General features: G+C 48.0%; 1 protein-coding gene across 6 annotated transcripts in view; it reads left to right on the top strand.

Moving 5' to 3' along the window:
• Positions 1 to 25719, top strand: part of FYN (FYN proto-oncogene, Src family tyrosine kinase) — a 225931-nt gene that overhangs the window by 146517 nt on the left and 53695 nt on the right. For 5 of the 6 annotated variants that reach the window (XM_021084366.1, XM_021084373.1, XM_021084347.1 and 2 more), the window contains exon 3: positions 21736 to 21993. In XM_021084366.1, the coding sequence (XP_020940025.1) occupies positions 21747 to 21993 (247 nt within the window). In that variant the 5' untranslated portion in view covers positions 21736 to 21746. Of the gene's footprint in view, positions 1 to 21735; positions 21994 to 25719 lie in introns of those variants that run through there. The other variant, NM_001080206.2, reaches the window with a different exon arrangement.

The raw sequence follows: 25719 nt of genomic DNA, 5'->3' as shown, positions 1-25719 counted from the left end.
TAACACTGCGTGTGTCCATTGTTTTCTCAAGTAAACGAGAAAATACTGTATGTGACTGGGCCCTGGGTCTGAGATCGGTGTTCTTCACTCAGGAGGCCCAGGGATCAGCTGTCTAAAGTGCTCTACTTTTCCCTGCTTGTGAGTGGCTGTGATCAAGCATGTGCTTCCTGGTCCAGCTCAGTTGACCCTGAGGGTTTGTAACCAGGGGGTCTGCATGGCTCTGATGCAGGAGCCCGCTGAGTGTCTAACTAGACTGACCTTTTGGGCCCTACAGTGGCCAATTAGTCTCTCTCCTCTGCTCAGACTCTTTGGTTCTCTCAACCCTCACAGGAGAACAAGAGGACTCAAAGTTAGTGTTGGATGGTTTGGGGGTTTTGTTTTTGTTTTTGTTTTTTAAATAGGAAAGAGCAATTGGCCAGAATCCACAAGTGAAAACTCTTCAAGTGATCAAATACGTTTTCAGTTCCATATTTTGGTTTCCTTGCCTGCATTGCCATTCCCAGCCCCTGGTCTCCACCCAAACTTCAGGAGCATTTTTCATCTTCCCTCCGTGAATAGCTGAGGAGAGGGATCTGTGTGTTGTAGGAGCCCCCACCCTCCCACTCTCAACCACAGGATGTTGTGCTCACGGCCCCGCTGACCTTGAGGTACAGACCTCCATCTCACAGCTGGGGTCAGCCTCTCACGGTCCCTGGGCCAGGCAGCCCGTCATACCATGGAGCGAGGGCCACTGTCAGCGCTCCAGAAAGTCTGCAGGCGCTGCCAAGCAAAGTGTCTTTCTCCTCAGTCATTTCCTCCTTTTCATCACTGAAGCCAGCGAGCCCATTTGCAGCAAGTAAGTGCTGGGCATCCAGGTCCTTAGACAGGTGCTAAGCAAGAATGATTAACAATCAGCAGAACCTCCAAGTCCAAAAACAGTCCACCCAAAATGTGGCAAAGCCACATCCCTCCAGATGGTCAGAGAAAGGGCCGGTGTCTAATCTGGCAAAGTCCTCAGCTCTTGCCTCCACTTAGGTAAAGGAGAGAGCCCAGGAGACCTTGCTCCAGGGACTCTGAGATGGGGTATCTGGTAGGATCCAGCAGCCTCACTGGTCGGTGGAGGTCCATCCAGTGTGTTGGGAAAGATCATGCGGTCAGGCGGCTCAGGCCCTATGACAGCAGCATAATGGGGGGACAACAGTGGCACTTCACGGAGCCGCAGAAGTGATCTGTGAGGAATCAGAATGTGGCTGCTCCAAGCCACTGGTCCCTTCATGATTTCCTAGCAGCCCTGGCCGAGAGGACTGCCCAGAAAGCCGGGGCTTCTGAGCTGTCCCCCCTCAGCCCTGAAGAAGTGGTGGAGCTAAGCATAGCCTTTTCCATCTCCAGACCCATGTTCTCTCCTGTGTGTTATCAGAGAAGGGCTCCTGAGAAGATTGTGCTCATGCATTATACTTAGGTGAAAATTAGCTTATGACATGCAAAAATGCTGTTCAACTGAAGTGCCTTCGTTTTGGTGACCCCTGAAATTGGCCCTTTGATGGAGTGATTCAGATGGAGCTTTTTAACATGAGGTACACTAAAAGCTCCTTTTTCTCTCTACACCATCAACAACCCTCATTGCCACCTACTAAGTAACATTTAAAAAACATAGCGTATGAGTGTAGTCATTCCTTTTGAAAGCTGTAGTCAGTAGATAGTTTCTTGTGTTGAAACCAAATAAAGGCTAGGCAGAAATTCAGCTTTCTCCCTTCTTTATTTTCTTTTAATTTTTATCAGTGTAATTCATTTTATTGTCTACTCAGTTAATCTCATTCAGTGTTATCCCTAACCCATGGTGGTTAGTTTGGCCGTGTGACTGGTCACCCGTGATGGCAGACTGGCAGTCCATCTCCTGGGCTGCCAGGAATCAGTGGATGTCATCTGTGCCTGGGATAGAAAGGCCAATCGTGGCCCCGAGAGAACCCCAGGCCCCAGCATACCTCCAGGCCTCACACGCATGTGTCTGTGGTGTCCACGGTTCCCTGAGTACCTGCTCTGTGACCAAATGAGGGTCTAGGTGCTACCTACCAATGTGAACCCTATGAAATTGGTGTTTCCTTTCTTTACATCAGAGATGGTCAGGCATCAAGTTCCTGTCATGGCTGAGCAGGTTAAGAAGTTGAGATACTGTCTGTGAGGATGCAGATTTGATCCCTTGCCTCTCTCAGTAAGTTAAGGATCCGGCATTGCCATGATCTGTGGTGTAGGTCGCAGATACAGGCTCAGATCTGGCATTGCTGTAGGCCAGCAGCTGCAGCTCTGATTCAACCCCTAGCCTGGGAACTTCCATGTGCCACTGGTGCAGCCCTAAAAATAATAATGAAAAAAGAGAGAGATTAGTTTAGCTTCCTATCAGTAATTGATAGTAGAATATGTCAATTCTTATAAGAATTGGCAGAATCTCCTTTTTACGGGGCAGGAAACAGAATAATTTTAGCCACCTACTCAGTATAAACTCTCCCCGCCCCCACTCAATCTTTCCACCCTTCTGACACCATGGGGTTATGAGAAGTGAGGGGGAACAGAAGAGGAGAGGAATGAAGGGAACCCACCCAGAACTGAAGGAGTAGAATTGAAGCCATTCAAAGAACAGTCCCTCCTGTCTCTCCCACATGCCCAAGTAATGAACTGCCTGCCCCGGACCTCCCCTGAGAGGGGCAGCTAGGCAGGCGGCAGGCGCCTCCAGTGGGGACCAGGGCCGCTCAGGCAGACAGAGCCCTGGTGGGGCTGAGGGAATGAGGCTACATCCTGCAGAGATGGGTTCCGTATGGCCTCCCTGAAACCGGGTCCAGGCTCCCCTTATATCAGCATCATCTCATCCTCTTGATTTCCTCCCAGCACAGCATCATCGCCTCCCACACACGTGCCTCTGGTCAGAGCCCCACATTATTACAGGTTAATAATGTAAACAAATTGCCTCCACCTTCAGTGCATAACACAACAGGGTGGGTTTCAGGTGCCTGGTGGACTCTGTAGAGCTCTCTGAAGGTTGCTTTAAATATCAAAGAACCACAGCTACATGGGACATGGGACTTTGGCCTGGGGACATTTCAGTTTCAAATTAGGAAGATTATGAGAAAGGACAAACAGAGGGAGGCCTTCTGGCTGATCTGTGCACTTTCCCCACTTGTTCTTTAGAGATGGGGAAGCCATTCTTGGCACCAGGAGGAGAAATGAACAGAGGTGAGGGTGACAGAGCCACTGTCACACAGCCTTCCCTGCAGGAGAACAGACAGCCTAGAGCCAGAAAGTTCCCTTCACTTCTTTAGAAAAGGTTCAGTGTCTCATCACTTGTTACTCACCATCGTTTGAATGTGTTTATTAAATGCCAGATTTAACCAGGCATCGTCCTTGTGCTGGACCCAGTCCACCAAGGATCCGCAGACACGATGCCCATGGAAAGGCATTCTTGGAGAGGACACGGCAGTGTGTGAAAGAACACCTGTGGCTCTTTCCCAGAGCTCACACCTCAGCCTTATCTCCTGAATCACCCAGATGCTTCCTTGTTCCCCATAGGGAGCGCATGTTCAGAGCAGCCTCCTCTGGGGCGGGCACTAAGGGGCACTCTGTGGAAGATGAGGATGATAGGATGACTCTGACTCCAAGCACCTCACAAGCCCACCCTGGCCGGGCACCCAGGATGAGGGAGAAAGAGGAGGAGGAAACAGCAGTGAATTTGCCCAGATCCTCAGGCCGGCTGCCTTTGCCTGGGGATCAGCCAGTCGAGCAGCCATCAAGCTTGACGAGCCTTCCCCATCACTCCTCCCCAGGAGCTTTCCTGTGGCTGCAACCATGTGTCTTTGGGGACCCAGCTCCAAAGACAGAGCTGAGTTGACAGTATAAACCTTCAGGAGTTCCCGCTTGGTGCATTGAGAACCCAGCATGGTGTCCTTGAGGATGCAGATTTAATCTCCGACCTCATTCAGTGGGTTAAGGATCTGGAGTTGCTGTGGCTGTGGTATAGGCCGGCAGCTATAGCTCTAATTCTATCCCTAGTCTGGGAACTTCCATATGCTGCAGGTGTGGCCCTAAAAAGAGAAAAATATATATAAACCTTCAATCCCAAACCCTTGCAGTGGAGTGAGGCCCCCCTTCACGTGTGAGCTATAAAAATGCAGGTTCCTGGGCCTCCCAGACCTGTAGAGTACACTAACCCCTCATTCACATAGGCGTGTTTCTCTCGGCTGTGTGCCTAAGAGTGGAATTGCTGCTTACCAGATAGCTCCATTTTCATCTTCACTAGATAGTATTGTTTTTCCAAAGTAGTTGTGCCAATTTATATTTAACCAGCAAGTATGTGGATCCTCCTGTCCCTCGTTTTCACCAGTACTTGATATTGGCAGACTGAAAATTCTTCCAACAGCATTACTCCTTTATGTTGGAATTACAGTACAGAAATGAAGGAGGAGTTTGGGGTAAAGTTTTTTTTTTTTTTGGTTTTTTTTTTTTTTTCTTTTTAAAGCTGTACCTGCAGCATATGGAGGTTCCCAGGCTAAGGGTCAAATTGGAGCTGCAGCTGTGGGGCTACACCACAGCCATGGCAACACTGGATCCGAGCCACATCTGTGACCTACACTGCAGCTTGCAGCAATGCCAGACCCTTAACCCACTGAGCAGACCAGTGATTGAACCCACATCCTCACAGAGACTATATCAAGTTCTTAACTTGCTGAGCTACAAGGGGAACTCCAGGGGGGGAGAGGGGGGCCCTAGGTTTGGTTTGGAAATGAAAGATGCTTTTGTCACCTGGCCTAAGTGAAAAAGCAGAAATGCTCTGGTACCAAAAAAGTGATAAAATTCCTTGTTTTGCCATGAGGAAGCAGATTCAAAGGAAAAAAGAGAGAAGTTTTTTTGAGCCATTATTTTAAGCTGAAGAAGAGTCAAATGTTTGAGGCAGAAAAGAAAATTAAAAGAATAGGAGTTCCCTCATGGCTCAGCAGGTGAAGGATCCAGTGTTGTCACTGCTGTAACTCTGGCTACAGCTGTGCCTCGAGGTGCATCCCTGGCCCAAGAACTTCACAGGATGTGAGTGTGCCCCCATCCCCCAAATAAAGAATGGCAGGGAGGATTAACCAGCAAGCATGTTAGAACAGAAACATCTTTAAAACAGTTGAGATATGTTTGGTTAAGAAAAACAAAGCAAATAGCTTAATGAGTTTGGAAGGCAGGAGCTGGTATAAATAACCAGTCCATTCTGTAAGAGATACATAGATCCACTAATTTTTCAGCAACATTTTAATTTCAGCAATGGAACCTATGTAGAAAATGCAGATCCTAGGAGAGAAGCTCGGTAGTTAGGAAATTGGGGAGGGGTATAGAAGAGAGTGTGTTCAGGCCACATGTGTCCAGATTAAAGTTGAAACCTGGTGGAAGAGTGAACGGCATGGGTGTGTAGGCTGGATATACACAGGACCATCCTCTTTCACCTGGGTTGTAATCAGCATGTCAGGTCAGCCTTTGTCAGAAAGAATTACACAGAGCTGTTGCCTGAGTTCGTTGCAAGCGGGTATCCATGTGACTTGCAGAGTCCATCTGAGTTGTATTGAACCAGAACTGGAGTCGAGTGAGAAGCCACACTCAGGTCATCATTACCTGGAGTTTGTGAGGCCGCTCCCCAGGAGCTTGGTGTGAGCACTGAAGACAAGCCAGGTCTGTGTGGCCCCTGGGCCAGATTGCTTGCTGCTGCTCAGAGCTGCTTCTGGGTGACTGTAGCTGATGGGAGAGCAGAGTTTCCATCCTCTGACCTCAATGAGCCTGTAGATGTGAGCAGAGCTGTCATGCCTAAAACACAAGCCATCTTCTGACATCAGTCCTGAGCATTTGTTCGTGTTTCAAATTCCATGCAAGATGGATATAACTGCCACCTCTGCATCATGATAAAGACGTCCTTAAAAAAAAAAAAAAAAAAAAAAAAAAAAAAAAAAAAGACGTCCTTGTTTTTTGTTTGTTTGCTTGCTTACTTTTTAGGGCGAAGTGTAGCATATGGAAGTTCCTAGGCTAGGGGTTGAATCGGAGCTGCAGCTGCCGGCCTACACCACAGCCTCAGCAACACAGATCTGGGCCTCATCTGTGACCTACACCACAGCTTATGGCAATGCCGGATCCTTAACCCACTGAGCGATGCCAGGGGTCGAATCTGTATCCTCATGGATACTAGTCAGGTTCATTTCCACTATGCCACAATGGGAACTCAAGACATCCTTGTTGACTTGATGGAGCAAACACTACACATGTCTGTGGGCTTGGTGGGCCCCTATTCAGAGGGCTAGGGCTCCCCTGAGCTCCTAACCTTAGCGCCTTCTCCAGGCTCCCCTAGTGGATAGTGGAGGGCCATGTTGGAGATTAGCTGTCACGTACCCTTGTCAGGGGGCAGTCGTCTTTCTCCAGGTGTCCCGAATTGCAGATGTCTGTCTAGCTCTGTCGTCTGCGTTGTCATTTTTAGACCACCATATACACAGCTGCACCACAAGCCTCACCTCCCATTCCTAGCAGCCCCGAGAGATCCTGGGCTTCTCTCTAGAAAATGTCTCATGGCCCCATATAAACCCCCTCTGCAGAAGTACAGTTTCAGATCCTTATTCTCACATGTAACATAAGCTCCAGTTTTGCTACCATTGAGGATGACTTGTGAGGTATGAGTTCTGCTTAGATAGGTAGCTAGACTGGGGAGAGCTGTTTGTCCAGCTGAGGAAGTCACCTCTTACTCAGACACTTCTCTTTCCACCACGTGTAATCCCTTCCCACTCATGACCGCTGTCCGACTCCCCCATGCTTCTCTTTTCCACATTTCGGCATGTATCTCTCCGGACCCCGGTTTCACTCCCACTTAAACCTGGATAAGTATCAGCTGAATGATGTGTAAATGCTTTTGCCTGCCAGTACATAGCTAAGAGTACATATCTTAGGTTCAGCCAGGTCTGGGTTAAAATCCAGCTCACCTTTGTCATGAGTCCTTGGGCAAATAACTTGACCTCCATATGCTTATCCCCCCATCTGTAAAATAGTGCCAATAATAATAACACCCATTTCACTGACTGGTGATGGCTCGAAGGAGATAATTTGCTTATTGCACGTAGCAGAGCCTCAGGTGCCATGCTGAGTAGTCCGTAGAACGGACGTGTGGTTGTTTATGATCTGGCTTCATTTCCAGCCACTTTCCGAGCTGTACACATCCATTCCATCAAACCACAAGCTCCTTTTGAGCAAGAGGAACCTGGCCTCTTCACTCTGGAGCCCAGAGCCTTGCCATACCTGGCATGTTTCAATGCTCTGTAAATACGGGACCAAACCAGGGCATGGAGCCCTGCCTTAGCACCTGTGTGCTCTCCCGGGCTGCCCACTCCCACCTCACCTGGGTCAATGTCCAGTCACCCTCACAGCCGCCAACCTGGATGACAGTAGGCTCCCTTGCACCCTCTCCCCAACCTGAGTCTATTCCTTCACTTGCTTGTCTTCTTCCTAAATCTCTATGAGCTCCTCGAAGGCAGAGGCCTTGTTTATTTGACTTTATATCCACAGCCCTTTGCACGGTGCCTGTCACGTAGAGAGGATGAGAATGTGTTTGTGGAACAAAGGCTGCAGGGAGGGCCGAGTGTAAATAAAAAGATACGTGCAGAGAGACAAGAATGTAAGGGAAATGAAGCAGTTGAAAACTGGTGATTTGTTACTATGGTGATGTCTGAGTAACTTTTGTTTGGAAGGATGGGAGAAGTTCTGTCCTTGTTTTTGTTGTCTTCTTAACTTCATCTCCAGCAGCTCGGGAGAACAGCTGTATCTAGCAACCCTAGGGTAGAGCCAGAGAGAAATGGAACCATGTGGCCAGGGAGGGGCTGGGTCAAGACCAAAGTGTGTCATGAGTGCCTGAGCTGGTTGAGCCAGATCAAAAGTTATTCTTTGTTTTAGCCAAAAAGGGAAGTGGAGGACATAATCAGGTCTCCTGCAAACCATAGTTGGAGAGAGCACTTTAAGCCGTCATGCAAAAAAATGAAATAAAAACTGTAGGGGAGTTCCCATCACGGCTCATCGGAAATGAATCTTTACTAGCATCCATGAGGACGCAGGTTCGATCCCTGGCTTCACTCAGTGGGTTAAGAATCTGCGTTGCCTTGAGCTGTGGTATAGGTTGCAGAAGCAGCTGCGATCCCATGTTGCTATGGCTGTGGTATAAGCTGGCAGCTGCAGCTCCATTAGACCCTTAGCCTGGGATCCTCCATACACCAAGGGTTCAGCCCTAAAAAGACACACACACAAAAAGTTATAGGACATAGCAATGCCCCACTCTTACCACATCAGTAAAACTCTTGTAATATGCTTCTGCAGGCTCTGGCCATGGCAGGGGAACATCCAAGCATTCGTAGCCAAATCTGACCGTGTGGTGAGGTCATTCTTGGAGTGCTCATGATTGATAAAATTCAGTCAAGGGCTATGGAGAGTGGGAGAGCCATGCTGTGCCTGTCTGGGGACTCAGTTCTGCCTCAATGTGTGCAGAGGGGCCCTGGACTCCATCAGGAATGTTAGGCTTGATGTGAACCCTGACAGCTCCTTGTCAAAGCCCGTTGCTCAACTGATGAGGAAACTGGGCTGCACAGTGTTGGCGTGACTACATGGCTACCCAGCCGCCTTGTCCCAAGTGATGCCACTGCTTCCAGACCTTCCCTAAACCAGGTGCCTGATGCCGCAGAACTAAGAGTCTAGGAGGCTCAGGAGCCAGTCCTAAGCTAGATCACTCCAAGAAAAAAGCGCTTAAAGAGCACTTTAACCATAGTGCAAAAATAAGATAAAAGCTGTAGGACATAGCAGTGCCCAGTTCCTATCACATCGGTAAAACGCTCCCATCATTAAACCTGTCATTTAGTGAAGAGCACAGCATGCTTCTTAAAAGGCAGCCTGGGGTCGTCAGAGCCAGGTCATTCTGGCTAGGTAACCCTGGACAAGTTACTTAAATTCTATGAGTCCAAGGCTCCTGAACTGTGAAGCATCCTTTCAAAGTTGTTCTGAGGATTAAATGAAATACCGTATGTGAACTGCCAAGCAGAAAATAAATTCTCAGTTCATAGTAGCTATTGTTACAATTCATTGTGGTTGTTATGCTATGAACTTGCCTTAATCCAAGTTTAACTGTAGTATCAAAGGAGATTGGAAGCTCTTATTGGTTCTAGAGGTGGAAAAGGGAAAAAGAACAGGTGGTCAGCAGAGCCTCCCTAAAGCTCCATGTTGGAGTTATGGCCTCCTTGTGTTGGGGCACAGGCCACCTCTCATAACAAAAAGACCCCATCACCCATCTCGCTTCCCCCAGAAAAATAGGGGTTCCCACAGGATAAGTGTTCATATGCCTCTCTCATGTCGTAGTCAGAGATCAGAGCTTTAAGGTGGTTGACGCTGTGCCCTACAAGGCCATCCGGGGCCCAGGTTCCTACTGCTCTGCCATCCCTGGTGGGCTTCCCTCCTCTGCCTGGTCGATGCCAGTTTACAGGTACCACATCTACTTTCCAGCCCACAGGAAGTCGGAGAGAGAATGAAGGGCAGCCCACTCTTTTGAGGGATGCGAGAGTCAGGTGTATCACATCCACTCACAACCAGTTGACCAGAATTCAGTGACATGTCCACACCTAGCTGCAAGGGAGTCTGAAAACAGTAATGTTCAGCTATGTAGCCATAGACCTCAAACTCTATTATTGTGGGAGAATCAGGGTGAAGTTGGAGGGACCGCTAGCGTCTGCCCCACCCCTCAGCAGCTTTTATCCTCTCACTACTCTCTTATCTTCAATGAGGTGGATTTGGGCCTCTTCCCTTCAGGCCAAGGGTGACCCTATCTGATGCCAGAATCCTGCAAGCTCTTGGAAAAAGGGAAGATAAACTGCTCTGCTGTCCTCATTAAGGAGATAACCTCAAGTTCAATTCCTCTACAAGACAGCACTCCGAAAAAAATCATCATCCTCTGCCTCACACATACACCCTGTAAAAAGTCACTATTGACTTGCTTTACCATAAATTGTATATGTGTTTATAAATGTATGCTGGGGAGTTCCCATCGTGGCACAGTGGTTAATGAATCCGACTAGGAACCATGAGGTTGCGGGTTCGATCCCTGCCCTTGCTCAGTGGCCTAACGATCCGGCGTTGCCATGAGCTGTGGTGTAGGTTGCAGAGGCAGCCTGGATCCCGTGTTGCTGTGGCTCTGGCATAGGTCGGCAGCTACAGCTCTGATTCGACCCCTAGCCTGGGAACCTCCATATGCCGCAGGAGTGGCCCAAGAAATGGCAAAAATACAAAAAAAAAAAAAAATATATATATATATATATATATATAAATGTATGCTGATATAGAAACCAAGTCTTCCCTTTTTGGATCTGTTAACAGACCTCTGACTGGATCTCATCTGCCAAGTAGGTCATCAGTGAGTAGTCTGGTCCACATAACACGCATTCCTCCCACACAAAGTGGCCACCATTTGTCATCCCAGATACTGTTATTACAGCTGCTGGGGAAGCATCACTGACTGCCTCCAGTGGGTCCCGTGTTCTCCCCCTCCTACTTACTAACTCCCTCCTTTAATTTCCTTGTGTCTGTGTTGGCACTTGTGTTCACGAGTGAGACCTCTTGCGAAAGTTTTGTGGAAGCAGGTACCACATCATCAACCAGCCTGGGGCTCACCAGGGTCAAGGGAGGTAATGTCACGGAAGGGCAGACTGACCTCATTTCCTTAGACAAGGAAGTGGCAGGAGGAGGCAGCCTCCGGTCAGTGGCCCCTCTGCTCCCTTTGTCACCATCATCACCGTCACTGTTGTTCCTTGTCCCAGTAGAGGCTGTGGAATTAGAGAGGGGTCTGTTTTCTGACAGCTCCTCTATCGGCATTCACACCAAAACAGCTTCTGAGAAGGTTTGAAATTCTAAACCAGTGCAAGGGACCCAAAAGTCATGGCTGCTGGTGTTGCTGATGTCTTGCAGCTTGAGAACATGCCAAAATAAAGATCCAGAGGAGGAGGGACCTGGCTTCATGTCCTTCTTCAAAGAAAAGGTGTCGGCCTCCGTTCCAAAAACACAATACAAGTGGCCCCACCACCAGATTCTCGGGGCAGTAGATTTTGATGGGCTCTGACTTCATAGCCAGATAAGTAATCAGTGGAAAAGGGAGAAATAGGCCACACAAACATGAGCTCCAGGGCAAAAGGGAAAGTAAAATATTCTTAGGCAAAGTCCATTCTGTTTCTTTAAAGGAATAGAGCTTCTTGGCGGAAGTGACAAATTAAAGGGAAAAAGAATTAACTGTGTTTTGAAAGGAGGAGGCTGCATTTGCAGAGTCATCTGGCGAGGAAGCTCCTTAGAGACAGGAAAGATTGGCAAAGCTGGGTTTTGTCTGGCCTTGGAGAGTGAACCCCCTTGGCTTTCATTCTCCACATTGGTGGGGAGGGGGCGTTGATGACGCCTGTTCAAACAGCCACTTTGTGCTAATGTGTTTTCTTGTGGCTCTGCCAGGTGACAGCCTGACCCTTGGGCCCTCCGCCACTTTAGCCCAGAAAGCCAATCTCTACCGCTGTGGCCCAGAAGCGATACTGATTTTCCTGTTTCTCTTTGCTGGTTCATGAATAGAAGCCCCCATTTTTGTTTTTATTTGTGTTTTCCTTTGGTGGTTTATATAGAACAAAACCAAAGGGAGTGGAGAGAGGCTTGACCCTAAATATCGACATTAGGAAGAAACGTCTTTGTTGGATCTTTGGTGTTTCTGCAAAACTTGAGGTCGAATTAACCAGCCTTGGTTAGTGTTCCGTGCCCTGCTTGGCTTGCCCCAGATTCTAGGGATCATTGGCTCAAAAGTCAAAGCATCAATAGGCCAAGCTGAACTCCCACCAGGAGAGGGGGAAGGAACAAGAGGAAAAGTGAGAGCAAAATACAGATTGTTTCTGCCCAGTGCCCTGAGCAAGTCCCTTTGCCTGCAGCAGGCGTCCAGTGAACAACAGTGCTTTGCTTCATCCTCTCACCACCTTCGAGCCCTGCCCGTGTGGGCTCTTCAGCCATTGCTCACAGAGGGGCCTGCAGACCCTCATAACCTCAGCTCCGTGGTTGGGTTTCAAGGGTGACTTGAACAGACACTCTCATCCTGAGTTTACTGGGTTTCCCCAGGTACCTAGGAACTCAGTGGGTTCTCAAGAACCCACTTAGCCAGCCACCCCACTCCTGGTTCTTCTATCCCAGATTCTGCCACTTGCCACCTACACGGTCCTCTGAGTTGATTGTAGTTGATCATAGCTTTGCCCCTAATTAGATGTCTGTGGAGGTTTTCTGTGCATTCACCACCCACTCTCAGCACTGCCTTCACTGCCCACTTCCCAGCACAGATGTGACGAAAACACAACAGTGAAGTCTCTCTGTCTTTTAGTACCTTTCACACCTTCCAGAAGGAGAGATTGCCTCTAAACGGGCTTTGGAAGCAATCGCTCTCGCTCCCTCTCTTAATATTTCAGTTTGCAGAGCATCCTTCATCATTGTATGGTTGTTATCGGCTCATATACAATCAAGTCAGTAATTGATAAGATTAAAATGCTTTCTTATTAACAAGTAAAGCTGATTTATTCTCATTTTAAAAAATGATGAATTCTCAGTTTTTAAAGAATTAGCCCATTTTATAATTTTTCAAAGTACAAATAACGCTTCATAGGACCTCTTCATGTGTCATTTAAAAAAAAAAAAAAACCCAGTCAAAAACAGGCCCATTTTTAAGGGTTTTTGATACTATTGCCAAATTGGTTTACAAAGAAGTTATATGCTAACTTCTGGTCTCCTATCAGCAATATGTGAGAATATTTGTCTCCCAAGACTTTCTTGGCTATTGGGCAAGCATCTCTTTTGAACTTTGTTAATTTAGAAGTGAAAGTATCTCACTAATCTAAAATGAGTTTCTTTGATTACCACTGAAGGGAAATGTATTTCACAAGTTGTTTTTTACTTTCTTCGAATTGCTAATTCACATGTTTTTCCATTTACCTAATCTCGAGGGTTTTCTTATCTATATAAATTCCTTATATATTAAACTGTTCACCCAAGAGAATTGAAACCATATGTCTACACAAAAGGTCATACGTGAATGTTTACAGCAGCATGATCCATAAGAGCCAAAAAGTGGAGACAACCCACACGTCTATCAGCTGATGATTGGTAAACAATAACTGATAAGTTCCTATAACGGAATACTTTTCAGCCATGAAAAGGAGTGAGGTACTAAGTCATGCCACACACTGAATGAATCTTGAAAATGTCATGCCAAGCAAAAGAAGCCAGTACAAAAGTTGCCTATTGTATGATTTCATTGATGTGAAATATTCAGAACAGGCAAATCCATAGAGACATAGATAGATTCCTGTGTGCCAGGGCCCGGGCTGAGAATAAGATGGGAACTCATTGCTTCATGGGAACAGGTTTCTTTTGGGAAAGATGAAAATGTTCTGGAATTAGAACATTTCCCTTGCAAATGTATTAAAAACCGCCAAACTGTACGCTTTATTAAAAGGGTGATTTTATGGTATGTGAATTCCCTCTCTAGAAAATCATACAAAATTTTAAAATACTGACCCCAAGGAACATTGCTATGCTCCAAAAAGGGGCAGGGGGAGGCCTGAAGAGCTTTATAATCTGTGCTCTAATTCTTTCTGAACTATTTGGCAAAGACAGTTAAAATATATCTTTCTCCTTATCACTGTTTCACTCTTGCCTTAACCCTGACAAGAGTGAATGTAAGAAGGTGAATGTAAGAATGTACAAGGTGAATGTAAGAAGAAAATGTTCTTTGTGCCTTTTGGAGCTGTTCTATGGCTTGGTATTGAAACCTCACTTGTCATCCAACGTGGTACCGTGGAAACAAATCCTACTGGGAACCATAGGGTTGTGGATTCGATCCCTGGCCTTGCTCAGTGGGTTAGGGATCCAGCATTGCCATAATCTGTGGTGTAGTTTGCAGATGCAGCTTGGATCTAATGTTGCTGTGGCATAGGCTGGCATAGGCTGGCAGCTGTAGCTCCCATTTGAGCCCTAGCCTGGGAACCTCCATGTGCCGCATGTGTGGCCCTGAAAAAAAAAAATGCAAAAAAAAGAAAACACCCCTCATTTGTCCACATGAGTTTGGGAACAGCTCCAGCCTTTGGTTGACTGCAGTGTTAAATCTCAGCGCTGGGGTCTGACGCTTCCATTTCTTTATGAAGTGCTTATGGGTCCCCAGGTGTTGGGGAAGGTTATACAGAGAGAAGGAAACGTGCTGGCAGGGCGTGAGCTGCTGCCTCGCAGCCTGGGGGTCATTTGAACAGGACGAGCCAGCATGGGGAAGCCAAAAATATTCTCGGTGCCAGGAATGTGGCTTTTTCTTAAAGTAATGCAACACTTTAAGAGTGAGTGATTGATATTAGTTTGGTTCCCTTACCTTGCAACATGGAACAAACCCACCTTCCTCACAAGGCTCTGTGTAAACGATCCAGTCGGTCCAAATCCACCTGTTAGGATTCCTGAAGCAAAGCTTTCACGTGAGTTGTAAACAGGCTGCGTTCTCCCACTGCTGCTTATGGCCAGTGTCTGCGTTGCAGGTACTCCTGCTTTTACATCAGTCTTCTCAGCCCTGAGGAGTAGCTTTTTATCATGTGGGTTTGATGAGGCGGGGGCTGGACTCTCCCTCTCCGGGCTCCACATAGAGTAGAAATCTGTTGTTTTGTGCCTGGAGGACGCCTGACGTGTATAGCTCAGTTTATACAGTGAACGTGTTCCTGGAAGTGTGTGTGATATAAAGCACAGCATGTTTTTAATGTGGTGGGAAAGCTCACTCTGCACCAAAGAGCCCAGTGCTGACTCCTTTGTGCCATGGATGCCTTCCTGTCCCATCTAGGAAATATCAGGAAACTAAGGGCTGCTTTAATGTCATTGGTGAAAACATTCATTAAGGTGCCAAACCACTTCAAGGGAGCTGGAGACTCCCCACACCTGGTGTGGTCCCCACGCCCCTGCAGAGCCCCTGGCTCAGGGCGGGGGGATTGAATGGAGGGGAGTGGGGCCAGTCCCTGAACTCAGGGCCTCCACTGGTCACACACATGAGATTGGCCTCTGTGCAGCCAGCGGCCTTCCCCACAGGTCTCTCACTCCGTGCCCCCTACCCTGGCGCCCACTCCCTTGTGTGGACTGGCCAGGATTCCATGGGCAGGAGGCCGTGCGGGTGTAGAGGCTCCATGTACTGGCCAGGGACTCAGTCTGCCTGGCCTCACATCCCATCTTCACCCCTCGCTGAGCTGTGGATGATTTCCCAAACCTCTCTGCTCCTCTGCTGCAAAGCGAGGGAGAAGAGCAGTCCCACCTCTTGGGGTTGTAACAAGAATCTGGAGAAACAACACATTCTAGTGCAGAGCACAGCCCCCGGCCTTTGCATGCTAGTGGCCATTACTGCTGAGATTGGAGCCTGAACCTCCGTGGCACACCATCCCACCAAAACACGTGTTCATGCTCTTTGGCTGTGTAGCAAATTAGGACAAACTGAGCAGCTTAAACAGCACCCATATATTAGCTTACAGTTCTGTGTCCCAAGGCCAGGCTCTGTGTGGCTGGGCTCTTTGCTCACAAGGCCAGACTCAGTGTGCTGGCCGACAGCATTCTCATCTGGAAGCCTTACTGAGGAAGGATTCATTTCCAGGTTTCTTCAGCTTCTTGACCCAGTTCTGTTCCTTGTGGTTGTAGAACTGAGGTTCCCGTTTCTTTGCTGTCTGTCATCTGGGGACTGTTCTCAGCGCCTATAGGCCACCCATATTCCTGGCCACAGAGCCCCCTCTGTCTTCAAAGCCAGCAGTGGGCAGTGTCCCTCCCATGGAATTCCTCTCACATTTTGAATCTGCTTCTCCAGAAGGAGCTCTTTTAAGGGCTCACCTAAAAGGTCAGGTCTGTCTGGGATACTCCTCTTCATTCAAGTCATCTGTGCCAAGGGAGTTCCCCTTTGCCTCAGCGGATTGAGAACCCAACTAGGATCCATAAGGACCTGGGTTTGATCCCTGGCCTTGCTCAGTGGGTCGGGGATCCAGCATTGCCATGAGCTGTGTAGGTCGAAGACACAGCTAGGATCTAGTGTTGCTATTTGCTATGGCTGTGGTGTAGGCTGGCAGCTGTAGGCAGCTCCATTCAACCCCTAGCCTGGGAACCTCCTGTGCTGCGGGTGTGCCCCCCACCCTGCCAAAAGTCAACTGTGCCAAATAAAACAGTCAAATCATGGGAGCGATGGTACCATCATCTACAAGTCCCCAGGATTATCCAGAGCTTACACACCTTAGAGTTCTGCCTCCCACACCACCTTTTCAACAAGGCAGGTGCTTTAATGCCTCCCTTCCAGTTGGCAGCAAAGAGAAGATCTGCCCTCATTGGCAGAGATCTGTGTGCCCTTTCTCCATAGCTGGGCTGGGCCAGCGGCTGGACCCAGCACCCATGCTATGTGCAGTTCAGGCTCCAAGAATCTACATCTCCGCAGCGCCATCCCAGCCATGATCCTTTCCCTGCTTCAGGACCGTGAGGAGTGCCTGGGCATCAGAGAGGGTCCAGCCTGGTCCTGCTTTCTCTGCAGCCTCCCCAGTCATCCCTGACCCCTCGGCCCCAGGCTGGCCTCAGAAGACAGCCCTGCCTACATTCCTGCAGGGTGTATAGGACCCAGTGTCCCACAAAGAGGAAAGCCGCATTGTAAAGGACTGAAAATGCTGGGACGTTGGGGTGACAGGCACTGTGGTTCAGCTACCATTGCCACTGATGAGGCCCTCTGTGTCTCCATGTCCTCTTCCAGCTGATCCATGGGGAAAACTAAGGAAAGCCTTTCCTAGACTTGCAAGGGATTCGTTTTCCTCACTGAGAAGGTAGCAAAACACCTCAGGTTGATTCTTGGGGGTGTTTCTCATTTTACAAGGATCGAGAGTCCCCTGCCATGACTTCTGTCCTGTCACCATCCCATTTCTGACCTGCCTCTGTCCCATCCTAATCCTCTGCCTCACGCTAGTACAGTTGACTGGAAAATGGTGTTTGCTCCTTAAACTGCCAGCTTTGGCTTTTCTCTCACATTTTGAATCTGCATTCAAAATGTGCATGAAGTGCATGAAGCTGTGCAGTCGATCTACAGTTTAGCTTTCACCTGTCCCTGTCCCACCTGTCCCTTCCCAGTTCCTGGAGTTTGGTTTCTAGGTCCTTATTAGTTCAGTTCCCTTTCTCGTTTGTACCTTCATTATGATACCTGCCCAGGTAAAGCAGAGACCAGCTAAAGGGACAGTCAGTGAGAGCCCCAAGAGACACACCACACCACAGCACAGCACAGGCCGGTGTGGCTTTGCTGTCACCCTCCGGAGTCTGGGCTGTCGGGAAAAGGATGCCACTCACGCCTGAGGGCTTTTCACCTTTCCACCCCTCCTAGGTTGATTTCTGAGGCAAAAGTGCTTACATGGCTGAAATTAAAGCTATTTGTTCTCTGGTTCTCCTTCCTCCTCTTGGAATCCCATTTATGTGTCTCAAGAGAAAGTAATTTGCTTCTGCAGAAGACTTCCAGGGGCCTTCTTCCTTTTCCGGTCCCCAGCTCTCGCACACACCTGACATCTCACAAGTCCTGTGCTGTTCTAACCTGGGCATGAGGTGTTGCCTTACTCCCTGGCACGTGAGAAAGTGTGAGCGGATCGGTGTTTAATGTGCACCTAGCAGACCCGACCGTGGCATCAGTGAAGGGATGTGTGGTCAGCCAGACTCCTTCTGGATCAGAGTAACCAATGTCCAGAGTGACAGACAGAGTCCATCCTGCATGTCAGCTCCGGTCCCCCTCGAGGGCTAGGTGAGGAAGGATTCTGACAAAGTGCTGCGATGGATTGATGACATCCGCCGTTCCCACGGGAGCAGGGTGTGGCAATCCCTGAGCTTTTCTCTTTGGCAGCGTTTGCCCAACTTGTTTAACGCTGTTGTGGCACAAATGAGGAAAACCACAGGACTAAGGAAATTTTAAGTAAATCGGATTTTACTTGTGTAGTTAAAACAGAGCCCCTCCTTTTGCAGAAGGACTGGAGAACAGGGGGCTTCACAGCTCTGATCCACATATCCTGACCACGGGCACAGGATCCTCCAGGCCAAAGTGCTATGCATCAGTTTTTCTAGGCACAGCCACATGCAGAGAACAATGGTCGTGATGTCATGATGTTGCAGAGAATAGTGGTCATGAGTTCATGATGTACGATTTACTGATCAGAGTAACTCCAGGGCCCCACTCTCCAGCGACATTATCTGCCATTTCCCAATGGCCCGTGGGTCTTTATCAAGTATATTCATTCGCTCATTGTCTGTTCCTGATGGGCCCACAGCATTGGCCAGAACTGTATGTAACAAAGGATGTTTTCATTTTAAATTAGATGCTCAGAATTTTGCTTCATGGCAAGGAGCCTGAAATCACATTAAGTACAATTCGTATAGCGTCTTCTGACTCTCTCATCAGGAAATGGTTAGTCTGACCCCTCAAGTGGGAGGAATGAGACCATAGGTTCTTACACAAATATTTTCGTTGTGATTAACTTTTAATGAATTGAGCCCATATTTAATGATGTATTTCATTTTCTTCATGTTTGTCAATGAAGGGAAGAAAGTAAGCAAGATCTGTGCACAACATTTCCTTACTCAAAACTGCAAACACATGAAGTAGTAACGGAGCTCTCCCTTCTATAAAAGAGAATTGTTTTCTCCAAAATGCTTCTGATGGAGTTTGAGAGGGTTTTTTGCATTTAATCATTTAACAAATATTTATTGTGCTCCTGCTATGTTCCAGGCACTGTTTTGACACTAGAGATGCAATCATGAAACAAAAGAAAAATAATCCCTGCCTCCAAGGAGCTTACTATTTCTTTCCTTCCATTATTTCATAGGATTGTATACAAGCTGATAGACATTTATTACAGTGGTCATACTTTTTAAAGTAGATCTTGAACGATTTTTTTCTTAGTTTGGTTAGATGGGGGATCCTATTTTCAGTAGGTTTCTGATGTAGGGTTTATTTTGATGGAGTTGAAAGAGTAGTCTGTAATGAGAGTTCTCATTGGGTTTAGTTTCTTTTCTCTATCACAAGGAACTAACTTCTAGAGTATTTTATGTCAGTTTTTAAAATTGCCTTTTTCTACCTTGCCTGCCTATTCTTCAAGGAAGGCATTCCGGATTGCATGTCAGTCATATACATATAAGGGTAACAGTGCCTACCCTGTTTCTAAACTATAACTATAAATTCTTTCCTCTTCTTAAATCTAGATTTCTTGACCTTGACCCACCCACATTTGGGACTAGGTAGTTCTTCGTTGTTAGAGGCTGTTCTGTTCAGCTTAGGATGTTTAGCAGCTTCCTTGGTCTGTTCCCACTGATGCCAACAGTACCCCTTACCCTCAAGCTGTGACAATCAGTATGTCCCTTGGTGGGAGGGGCAGCCAAGTCACCCCCAGCTGAGACCCATAAATGATATGATTCTGTGATTCAGGTCTCATGACCCCTGATTACAGCAGGTCAGTGCAATCCCTGAAAAAAGCACCTGAGACAAGCAGTATCTGCTGTTGGCCTTTGAAGGAGCTTGAGGGCAACTTTCCACCAGGAAAGAGTTAATATAAAGCAAGTCTTATGAAGCAGTCCCAACAGCAAATGATGCAACTCCTCCAGTCATGCCTTGGAGATATTTTGCATTTCCTATTGGAAACTTGTTAAAATTGTATCCATTTACCATAAACTAGAGAGCAAGTCAGACACAGTACACTGTAAATTAATCTGGAATGACTTACACATAAATGTGTTCCAGCTTTGGTGAGCTCAGCTCAAGCAGCACGCGGCTCAATTCCAGACGTTTCCATCCTTAGGAACTAACATGTAATTCAATAAGTATTTATTGAAACATGCAGTAAACGTGGGCTTCTGTGACCCCAGTGAGCAGTGCTCAGAATAGCACTCCCGAGAGTCTCCATATCTGATGTGGCACCCCCATTTTGGTTGGCAAGGTATGATAGAAAAACTGGCTCTTTCATTCCCCTCCACCACCTCAAGTCCTTTCCCATCGTGCACCAGCTGTGCCTTCCCCAGTGAGTACGTGTAATTTTACATGATGTCATGTGTTTCTTAGTTGGTTCTTTGGTCCCCAGTGGGCCACTTTTCAGAGTTTTGGCAGGGACAGTCATTGCATGTTCTCTCTCCCCACTGTCAGCTTGACAGGGTCTTACAGGGTATTGTATTCCAAAGTGGGATCATTTAACCAACTTACCTTCTATTTTTGAATCTTCTTCACTTCTCACACATACCGATAGATTCAAAAACACAGGGCATACTGCCGATAAAAAGCTCCTGGAAGAAGGGTTGGCCTTGACGCAGAGAGAAAGAAAAGGTGAAAGAAAAACAGTACATTAGGGAATCTTCACTTAGTTGCGTGCTCTTTTTTTAAGCACCTACTGTGCACCAGGCACCAGCAATATACCTATGACAAAAAATGGACTGGGCCCTGCTTTCCCAGCGCTCCCAGTCTATTGGGCATTAAGACAAGTGAACCCGCCATGTTTCAACATGGCGAGATAGGGGCTGTAATAAGGGAACTCAAGATGCTGTGGGAGCACCTAGGAAGGGCTCCACCCCAGCCTGGGGGATGTCAGGGGCTTTGTAGAGAAAGCAGTGTCTAGACCAAGATATGAGGGATATTGTATATCAAAGCGGGGAATGTGTTCAAAGCCACATCCTGAGGACTAAAGTCTGGTGGGAAGAATAGACCTTTGAAGAGTTGAGAAGTTCGACATGTTTGGATAATAAAGTGTGAGACAGGAAGAGTCAGACATCAACAAAGAGGAGCCAGTAAGGACACTTTTCAGGATTCTGACTTGAACGCATGGGCCATTGGTGGTGCCCCATTTACTGAGATGGGCGCAAAACACGTAGATTTGGTCTCAAGGAGGGTGGGGTGACAGTGATTCAAGTTTTAATTCACCACTAATTCTAGAACATGAGAAAGATTTTTTTTAATGTTTCTGAAAGATGTCAAAAGCTAATGGAAATTAGGAAAATTAATTAGCAGGTTTAAATGATTTTGTTACTCTAGGCTATCATGACAGCCTGCACACATACTCAGACCTCTTAGTTTCTGCCAGTTGTTATTTCTTCATCCAGCAATCATTTCTTTATTGATACTTCATCTGATTGCTTAAAATTTATCAAACGTGTGCCTGAAGAATGAGTCTCCATGGATGCAGGGCAGTGAGCTGTTGAGGGGCCGTATTCCAGCTTTCCCAGTACTCCTGGACCCTCTTCTGTAGATTTCCTTTGCCAGGTGCAGGAGGCACTGAGCCTATGGCATAGGCTCGGTTTTGAGAGCAAACACTATTTTTTAAAATGACTAGAGAAAAGCGTAATAGGTTAGTTATTAAGGACTAATGAGTGGGCTGTCTTTAGGCAGATGTGTGACGTTCCAGAATTGTAAGTAAGGGTGCAGACCTCTGAAGAAAGATGCTGCTCTGTGAACATGGCTGATCCCATCACTGGGAGCCTGTGGGGAATGACTGATTGTCCAGGGCACTGAGATTGCTTCCGACCCTCAACCCTTGCCACTGCTTTTCATGCTGCTCTAGGTCTGAAATACCCAACGGTGAGCTGTGTAAATGATTCCTCTTTAATCATCAAGCAACCCAGCCAAGAGGGAGCGTCCAGGTTCATGGGGTCTTTTTTGTTTGTTTTCACCAGGAATTTAGATAATGGGCTGTGTGCAATGTAAGGATAAAGAAGCAACAAAACTGACGGAGGAGCGGGATGGCAGCCTGAACCAGAGCTCCGGCTTCCGCTATGGCACAGACCCCACTCCTCAGCACTACCCCAGCTTCGGCGTGACCTCCATCCCAAACTACAACAACTTCCATGCAGCCGGGGGCCAAGGACTCACCGTCTTCGGGGGCGTGAGCTCTTCGTCTCACACTGGGACCTTGCGTACGAGAGGAGGAACAGGTCAGAACCCAGCTGCCCCTTAAGTCTTCTGGCGGTTGAACATTTGTGTTCCTTTGATGAGGGACTCAATGTTTTATGTTTTCAGTCATTCTCCAGCCTCTGCCAGATAAGGGGCTGTTAAAAAAGCCAGAGCCAAGGGGAAAGGGGGAGAAAGTGGGATGGACAGGGAGTTTGGGGTTGGTCAATGCAAAGGATTACATTTAGAATGGATAAGCAATGAGGTCCTGCTGTACAGCACAGGGAACTCTATCCAGTCTCCTAGGATAGACCGTGATGGAAGATAACGTGAAAAAAGAGTGTATATATATATGACTGAGTCACTTTGCTGTATAGCAACAAGTGATGCAACAGTGTAAATCAACTATACGCTAATAAAAAAGAAAAAAATCTAACCCTCCGCCCAAAAAAGCCAGAGCTCAGTGTACAAATCTTGATGCTGGCAACAGTAGTGTGGGGGCCCCCAGTTGCTGCCCTCTGAGATCCTTCGAGGTTACGGGAGAAAACCTGCTGCTGAGGCCCTTGAGGCCAGTGGTGGTGCGCCTTGGCTGGCTGCCTCCAAATAACTGAGCGGCTTTTCCAAAATGCAGATGCCTGAGTCCCAACCCCAGGGCTTTGGAATCAGAGGTCCTGGGACTGTATCTGAGCGTGGATGTTCTGAGTTCTCCAGACAAATGCACTTCTTCCCTGAATCCCACCCCCACCCGCCGTCCCATTCAGAGCATTTCAGGGTGGTGCTCTGCCTCTCCGCTTCCTAACTCCCAGCCTGCCCATCCCTCCAGAGTCCTGGGGCCATTTGGCCATGTTGTCCTTCGGCTGTTCACCTTCATGGGTTCTCTGCTCTTCCCATCATCTTCCACATGACTGACTTTATCAGCCCCATTTTTCATGTATCTTTTTTGTATTTTAAAATCAAATCTAATGTATCCTTAAGGGATCTTCTGTCTCTCTCTTTTTTTTCTTTTAAGATTTCCTTCTCTCTCCCAAGGCTGTGTTTCACTGCCATGTGCATTTGCTGACTTAGCTAATACTTTGGAAACTCTCTGGCATGTGTTCTCAGACATATGTTTTCTGAAATATTTGTAAGTTATCTCATGCATCCTTAGTCTTCCAGATCCTCTCCCAGTATGTGAACCATGGTAACTAGATGTTTGACATTATTTGTTCCAAAATTGGTGTATTTATTACAAAAGTTTTTAAAAATATACATCAACCCTTATGCTCTCAGCTTGTGTGGGAGCAGATGTCCTCCATAACGACCCATTGTGCCTTTTTAGCTGGGGAGTTGCCACTACTGAGTCCTCAGCAATGGTTTTCTTCCTCTACACCCAACAGAGCCGTGTGGTTCTGTCAAGGGGACCTGACCCACAGCTTCAGGCATTTCACTACTTCTGTTCTGCCAGCACATCACATACTGCTTGGGAGAAAAAATGTTTATGTTCATCCTTGCATCCTGGTGCATTATGCATCCAGCTGTCCCTATAAAGCAGGCCTGAAGGGTGGCAGGGTGACTGAGGCCTGGACACCCTTCCTCCTCATCCTTCCAGCCTTCCTGGGAGGCACCTGGGCTGAAGGGCTGAAGGAAAGAGGCGGCCCAGCAGTCTAGGGACGTTTGTCTCTGGAGGATGCAGGAGGGGAAAAAAGCCAGAAATGCACCCAGACCACACTGTGCCTGTTGGGAGAAAACAAGTGCTTTGCCAGCCAGACTCCGATTCTGCTGACACAGGCACTGACCTTGTGCGTTCATGCACAAATGCTCGACATGAATCCTGTGTCTGCAGGTATTGTTCATAAAGTCACTAGAGAGGACTCCTCGGTTGAACGTGGGTCTGTAACACAGTCAGGGACAATGTTCGTACAAGAGGGCATCTGATTCCTTAGAACGTGTGAAAGCCGAAACAAGACCCCCCCAAATGCTGGTGGATGTTTCTGCCTGGGTTATTTGGCTTGAACACATGTGCATGCCTTTCTCCTTCATGCTGTTTTCAGTGCTTTAAGGCCAGGAGCAGTGTCTGTGTCTCCCTGCAGCCTCCTTTGCCTCCCCCTCCAGCCCTAGAGGATAAAAACCCCCAGTGAGGACCTGCTGGCTGCTGCAGGGAGACGTGGGCGAGGGCTGGTATTGTCCGCATGCCCCTTGTCTTCCACACCACGGGGCTTGGAATTGTTTTTAGATTCTGAACTGAAGGGTGTCTGTTCACAGTGTGTTCATGAGGATGGGCATGGCCTCACAGGCTCCCATTCTGTTTTCAGCCAGAATCTTTTTTAATCTTTCAAAGAAATCTCTGAAAGGTTTTGCATTTTTGTCAAACAAGCCCTGCCGCCCTGCACGGTCAGACCTTCTGCGTGCCAGCCCTCCGCAGGAAGGCCCACTTGGGGTTGGGGGGCGCAAGCCCTGCTTCCCCCTCCAGGTCTGGAACAGTCCCTGGGCACATCCGTTCCCTTGGAGCTCCCAACGTAGCAGAACGGGAGCTTGATGAAGAGCAGAACCCACAGCAGGCGTTCTTCAGCCACATGAGGCACTTCGGGGTGCAGGGAGATCAAAGTGAGAAGCCAGAACGTAGAAAAATGGGGTGTATTCGTTATTAATGGCTGCACAACAAACAATCACAAAGCGTAGCAGCTTCAAAAGGAAAACACATCTATTACCCTGCCGTTCGTGTGGGTCTGAGGTCCAGGGATGACTCGGCAGGTTTCTCTGTTTCAGAAGCTCTCCCAGGCCGCAGTCAAGGTGCGTTGGCCAGGCTGCAGTCCTCTTACTGTTCCTCTGAGAAGGATCTGCTGCCAGGTTCATGGGGTGTTTGCAGGACTCAGCTCCTCATTGGCTGCTGGCCAGAGGCCACCCTGAGTTCTTTGTCATGTGGGCCTGGCCAGCCTGGCAGTTTGCTTCATCAGTGTGATCAAGCCCAAGCAGCAGTGCAGAAGAGTCTGGCGGAAGACAGAAGTCACCGTCTTTGGAAGTGGAAGCCTATCCCTTGCAGGACATCCCGTCACCTGTGCCACGTTCTCTTGGTTAGAGGCAAATTACCGTGTTCAGCCCACACTTGAGTGAAGGGATCCTGGGAGGTGGATGTCACCAAGGGCTGTCTTAGAATTCCGCCGATGACATGGAGCAAGTCCTAGGCCAGGCAGGGCACTGGATATTCCTCACTGTCGATAGCAAACCTCTGCACAGCAGGACCGGCCTCTATGAGGCATCTGACAGATGAGAAGTCACAGGGAAGGTCTGAGGAAGGGCAAGGACTGTGATTCAGCACGAGGAGGGGCACGTTCAAGGTGGAAAGAGAGAGGGAGACCCAACGCAAGAGCAGGTGCAACGGCAAGACTCCTCTGACTGCACTGAGCGTTTACGGAGAGGGGCTTCTCAGCACCCAGGCTACAGAAGAGTTTCCTGTTACATCCTACATCCTGTCATGCCAAGGGAAAGAGTGGTCCATCTTACCCAGACCTGATGGGGGCCCCTGCACAGAGACCGTGTGTGGGATAAAGGGTGTCTAATTGCTGCCTAGCTCTGTAAATCTCAACTACCATGTGGCTGCTGCTCCTCGGGCGTGGCCATGATATTGACGTCTGTCTCTTCCCGAGGACTCACCCAAGTGTACAGAGACTAAAGCCTCAACTCCAGGCTTTAGTTGGATCACATACGCTTCCCCTGCAAAGACCAAGGCATAAACCCAGCCCCGGGACTCTGGTTTCACACATTCATTACAACACTGCCTCATGTTATCAGTG

The sequence above is a fragment of the Sus scrofa genome, chromosome 1 (genome assembly GCF_000003025.6).
Source record: "Sus scrofa isolate TJ Tabasco breed Duroc chromosome 1, Sscrofa11.1, whole genome shotgun sequence".
In the NCBI taxonomy this organism is placed as follows: Eukaryota; Metazoa; Chordata; class Mammalia; order Artiodactyla; family Suidae; genus Sus; species Sus scrofa.
This window is presented reverse-complemented; position numbering and strand designations above follow the sequence as displayed.